The sequence below is a fragment of the Phalaenopsis equestris genome, unplaced genomic scaffold (genome assembly GCF_001263595.1).
Source record: "Phalaenopsis equestris unplaced genomic scaffold, ASM126359v1 Scaffold001007, whole genome shotgun sequence".
NCBI classification, from domain to species: domain Eukaryota; kingdom Viridiplantae; phylum Streptophyta; class Magnoliopsida; order Asparagales; family Orchidaceae; genus Phalaenopsis; species Phalaenopsis equestris.
The window spans coordinates 893-6,682 of record NW_018165446.1 but is presented as its reverse complement, the minus strand read 5'-3'; the positions used below and the strand labels follow the sequence as shown (position 1 = coordinate 6,682).

The following is a 5,790-nucleotide window of genomic DNA, read 5'->3' as shown; positions in this document are numbered from 1 at the left end:
GTCGGATTGTCGTCGGCCGCCGTCGACCACCATCGACTACCGTCAAAAACCCCCGGCTGCTATCAAGCACTATTGTCACTGTCAAGTACCACTGATCGTCATCGACCGTTGGCCAACGTAGATCACCATCAATCACTATCAACCATCATTAATCGTCAAACCTAATAATAATTTATCGTCTGTGGGACAAGGGATCTTTGTAATCACCATCAAATGGTAGATTTTTACATCTGGGTTATACCTCGTGGTTTTTTCTCTTTACTGGTTTTCCACGTAAAAACTTCTGGTGATACTACTGCGTGTAATCTCTCTTCTGAGTGTGTTGAATTCTCGTGTAATTCTAAGATGATAATCAATTACTCTACCACCGTGAATTTTACATGTATCACCAACAAAACAAAATCAATAACAGGAAAAGTCTTAAGACTATCTAGGCAAAACAAAAAAGATCAAGACATTCATACCAACAAAATAACATGGAGAGCATAAACATAGAGAACCCTCATTAAAACAACATGACAAACGTGGAAGATAGGATTTTGATAAAGTGTTATAACTTATGTAATTGTCACTAAAAATTTTACTTTTGATGCTTAGTATGCTAAATTAAAATAAGCTCAAAAGAGAAGCTGCTCAGTACACTTCCTCTCTCGTTCGTTTGCTCTTCCCTCCCCACTCACTTCCTGCAAATCGATGATGTCGGTGGACGGATCTCTGACCATTATCTGACAAATCCAGTCGGTAATCGTCGCCGGAGCTCTCCGGTTTATGCAAAGTTTCCACTTGGGGCGATTTCCCGTCGCGATTGGGGAAGATGGTGAGTTTCTTGCAAGAAGCCCTTTGTTTATGATTTATCTTCCTGTTTGTGGTGGAGTTACTTAGTATTCTTGGTGGTAATTGTAGTTTTCTCTCTCAAGGAAGATCAAGGCGGCGGATGGGAACAAGGGTCAGCCACCGGAGCCCTTGGATTTCTTCATCTGGACTGTTGAGGTATCGTTCTTCGTTTGTTTGATTCGTTTCTTCGTTCTGTTGATTTCTGGATCTTTGTGTCATCATTCGATTTGTTTTAGGGTTGGAAAGGAGAGGAGTTGGGGCATTTGCATTTGCCCCAAATTATTTCGAATTTGTGCTGTCTGATGGGCTTTTTTAGGTTGTTCTGCTAAGGATTTGTATATTAAACTTGGGGGATTTCTTAATTTCTACGTTATTAGTGATCTCTAAGAACAAGTTTGCTCAAATTTCAAATAGATCTTCTTCTTTTTAAAGATCTGTCCGTTAAAGCAGGATCTTTTACTGGGTCAAAACTTCTCTTTTTTACATGTGATGTCAAATTTTTAAGTGGAAAAAGGTAATTAGCATGTTTCTACTGATTTTAGGTTATGTTTTATTTCAATGAAAGCTAACATAATTTTTATTTCAGATTGTTTGGCATAAAAGTCGTAGCTTCTTCTTCCTGGTTCCATTTAAAACTTATATATTTGGAACATAAAGCTTCCCATGCATGTTTGAATCCATCCATGCATGTTTGAATCTATCACCTTCAGCAGATATCCTCTCAACCACATATATATTTTTTTGTCAAAATTGATGTTGTTTGTTGATGTTTATTATTTTCTTGAAGAGGGGGCATTTGCAGTTTAAGATACTCCTAAATTAATGTTAGTTCTCCAGCAGCAAACCATTAGTTAGGTATATGTAGCCACCAAATGAGCAATTTCGTGGTATATTTTATAATGTTTATTTGCGTAATATGACAATAATTTTGTTATGTTGTAGAGTAGGCTGCAATTAACTTTTCATCGATTGTACATAATGCAATTTGCTTACTAACATGTTGAATGTAGAAGCTTCATCAAGTTTGAAAAACTTAGTGGAGTCCATGATTGGTCGTTTAAATTGGGTTAGATCAAAATGAGTTGACTAGATGATGAACATTGGCTGTTTTAATACCAATCATTCCAAGGGGAAAAAGTGATGAAGGATTTTGTCATTTAGGAATAGTTTTTTAGAGATCATTGTGCTTTATGTTGACATATTTCAAAACTATGATAGATTGCCGAGGTTTATAAAAATTTAAAATAGGGAAAATGAACAAAATAGTTATTTGAAGAAGTGGGTATTGTAGAATCGACTTTGTTGATAATTTGAAGAATAGTTTATCTCATCATACATTTGGAGCAAACATGAAAATGTATTTCTCTTTCCTTTAATGATATGCATGAACTGTCATTTATTTTGTTGGCATGCAACTCTCTGAAGCTGTGAAGATTAAGATGGATGTAATAAAGCCTTAATTCTATTTTCATGTTAATGGGTGATATTCTATAATAAAGTTATACTTTTGCACGTTTTATACAGGGGCTATTTTGTTTGGCATATTTTGTAGGGATTTTGGAAATATAGTTATTTGGTATGATGAAAAGCTAAACCGAAAATAATTTGTTGGTATATTTGGATTTCACCTTTAGTTTTTTTTGTATTCTGAAATTGTCCAACTTAAGCGATTTTTTAATGCATTGTGTTACTTTCCCCAACCAGTCACTCCCTTTGGCGATTGGCCACCACCTGCCACTGTCACGCACCCACTGCCACCTCCCTGTGTGTTTAAGTAAAAGTCCGTGGCCTTAAATGATTGTTAAGAATAAACACCAAATTAAAAGTCCGTGGCCTTAAATGATTGTTAAGAATAAACACCAAATTAATCTTTCATGTATGTTGGATTACATTGCCTTAATGCCTTATACAAACATGTTTATTAAGCCAATTTGATGGTTATCGTCAACTCAAATTAATCTTTCATGTATGTTCGATTACATTGCCTTAATGCCTTATACAGACATGTTTATTAAGCCAATTTGATGGTTATTGTCAAGCTATTGCATGGGAACTCCCTTTTACATCTCACTATTCTCCTTCCAAAGCATTTTTTGTACTGTTTTAACATGAAAACAGCCTGGAATTGATCAGTCAACTGAGCTTGAAGTCTTGAATGTTTTTAAAAGTTCAAAAATGTTTAAATTTAATGTATGTGTGAATTGCTTATACTTTTAATTTCACCATCTCATATCAAGCTCTTTGGAATTTTTGTTTGCTATTATCAATAATCTCAAACATATCTCATTCTTTTAGGTTGATGATTGATGTTTGGTAGTGTTTATTATTTTCTTAACACAAGTGCATTTACAGTTTAAGACCTACCATCTGAAATTAATGTGAGTCATCCAATATCAAATTGGTATTCAGTGCTATCAAGTCACTGATTGAATGATTTTTTGGTAGTTTTATTATGTTTTTGTGCTTAATATGACAATATTTTACATTGCAGATCAGGCTGACGATTAACACTATTTTGTAAAGAGTTCAAAATTCTAAAAGCATAAATTAAATTTGCTCACTATTCTGTTAATTGTTGGAGCTTCTTGAGTAAAATAGTGGAGTCCATGATTGCTTGTTGTAATTGAGCTTTGTCAATTTTCAAAAGTTTGATAAAAAGATGCATAGAAAACTTAGAATTTGCATAGCAAGAACTCTGCATTAGAATTAAACTTGAATGTGTATGATAGCGTTGAAGTTTCTGAAAAAACTTTTCATTCTAGATATAACTTTGTTTTTATGTTGCCATACATTTCAAAACTATGATCAATCGCTAAGATGAATGATTGTATTTTAAAAATTTAATGAAAGAAATAAAAAAAAAAAAACAAAAACATTTTGTGTAGTATGTTGCAATGCTGTTCACGATCGATCGCCAAGATGAATGATTGTATTTTAAAATTTTAAAGAAAGAAAAAAAAAAAAAACATTTTGTGTAGTATGTTGCAATGCTGTTCAAATCCATCTTGGGCCTAATAGGCTCTATATATGCTTCATAATTGTTTTTAGTGAAGAATGATTGTGTAATGCTTGAATTTAATGATGCTAATTTAGATTTATTGAGAGAGAGGATCATTTTCTTTTTATGTTTCTTCAAAAATGGATAATTCTGCTGGCAGGAATTGATTTGAAAGGGATATTTCTTGTTGATATGCAGTTTGAACTAAGCTTCTTAATTTCAATTCCAATGAAGGCTTAAAGTTACACATGTAGCTTCTGTGGCCAGAAAGATACAGTGGATGATTTTAACTTTAAATGGAAAGAAATCTTCATAGCGAAAATAATCTAATTCATCTCTTATCAAAAGATGTGTAATAATACAGATTAAGAAAACTGGCTATTGGATCTTTTTTGACTTTCTATGTTCCATTGGGTCTGTTTCATCAAATATACGAGTGTGTGTATGTGTGCGTGCGGGCATGGTATCACTTAGTGTTGAATATGTATTTTTGTTTAGGAGCATTTACATACACCTCTCACAATTCTTATGTATTTACATATCTCACACAAAACTTTCATTCTACATTTTATAAAAGTGAAATACAGCTTTTTTTTGTGCATAGGATTAAATCACGAAAGTGTAATGCATGTAAATATGGAAGTTTTGAAATAAGTTAAAGCCGTGTGCTCTGTATGCAAATGCCCCTTTTGTTTAACGTAATTCCTTTAGCTAACAGAAGGAGCATGTTTGTTAGGATGTTGGTCTGTGGCTCGAGGAGATAAACCTTGGTAGTTATCAGCAAGTTTTCAAGGAGAATGGTGTAAATGGCGAATACTTGGAGGGCTTATCCATGTTCACAACTGAACAGATTCTGCGATTCATTAGACGATGCCATATGAAGTGGGGAGACTTCATTACACTCTGCAAGGAACTAAGGCGCATTAAAGGTTCACTTTTTTTATTTTTTACACTTTTGTTTGATTTATAAACTATTATAGAGGAACAATCTGGTAATATCGTAAACTTTCTTATTTCGGCGTAATTAAGAGGATTTGCAATATGTCTGGATTGCCTGTTCCCAAATGCATCTTTGAAATGCACCTAAAATTCAGTATTCTTTACAAAAGCCTCCTAAAAGAGCCATTTATCACAAGCATTAGTGTGTGGATCATAAGAAACATATCCAATCAAACATTTTTCTTCTAATGGATTGAAACGCATTTACAGAAAAGTTATAACCAGCTTTTGCTTTTTTTCTTGTTAGCATGCCAATTTTGTTTATTTACCGACGAAGCTTGCAAATTTACTGCAATACCTTGTACTTTCTTTTCAATTCTAGGATATGTGGATTTGTCTTTCATATGTATAAACTATCTTTAACAGTGAAAAGCAAATGTAATTATTCCCAAAATAGTTTACTTCTTTCTAATTTTGAATATCAATGCTTTGCCTACTTTATGAGATTAAGGTAAGATATTAAAGAGTAAATTGTAGCTGAATTGAGTTTATGTTACATGGGGTTTATTGCAAGTTCATGCTTACAATATGACTAGGATTCAAGTATTTCAAAAGAAATGTAATCTAAATTTAATTTAGTTATCATATTAAATAAATGCAAATCAAATTAAAATAAAAGAGCTAGAATAACATATAGATTGATAAGGTCTATTGTTATTGTTACTTGGTGTTTTGAGTGTTTTTTAAAAGTACGTTGATATAAATGTCCATTATTTAGATGCAAATAATGGACATTATTAGAGGGGTTTTAAGGTAAAGTGTGCTAGGAATGTGTAGTTTAGACGTGCACTGTCATCATGAATTCTATGCATTGTTTCATTCAGTAGGTAGAAAAGGTCAGCTGGCTGGTTGAGGGCTGATGAAGAAAGGGAGTTAGGATGTTTATTTGTGAGATTTGCCATATTATCAATATTTTTTAGGAGAATTTACATGCATACCACCCAATTTCTATGCATTTA

General features: G+C 33.1%; 1 protein-coding gene across 1 annotated transcript; it reads left to right on the top strand.

The window, feature by feature from the left end:
• Nucleotides 1–548: 548 nt before the first annotated feature.
• LOC110032690 lies at nucleotides 549–4,761 on the top strand (the record flags this gene model as incomplete). Its single annotated transcript, XM_020736393.1, is given in 3 exon segments — nucleotides 549–817; nucleotides 904–990; nucleotides 4,569–4,761. Coding segments are annotated over 3 exon segments (283 nt in total), but the record flags the coding sequence as incomplete, so codon positions are not given.
• Between the last annotated feature and the right edge of the window lie 1,029 nt (nucleotides 4,762–5,790).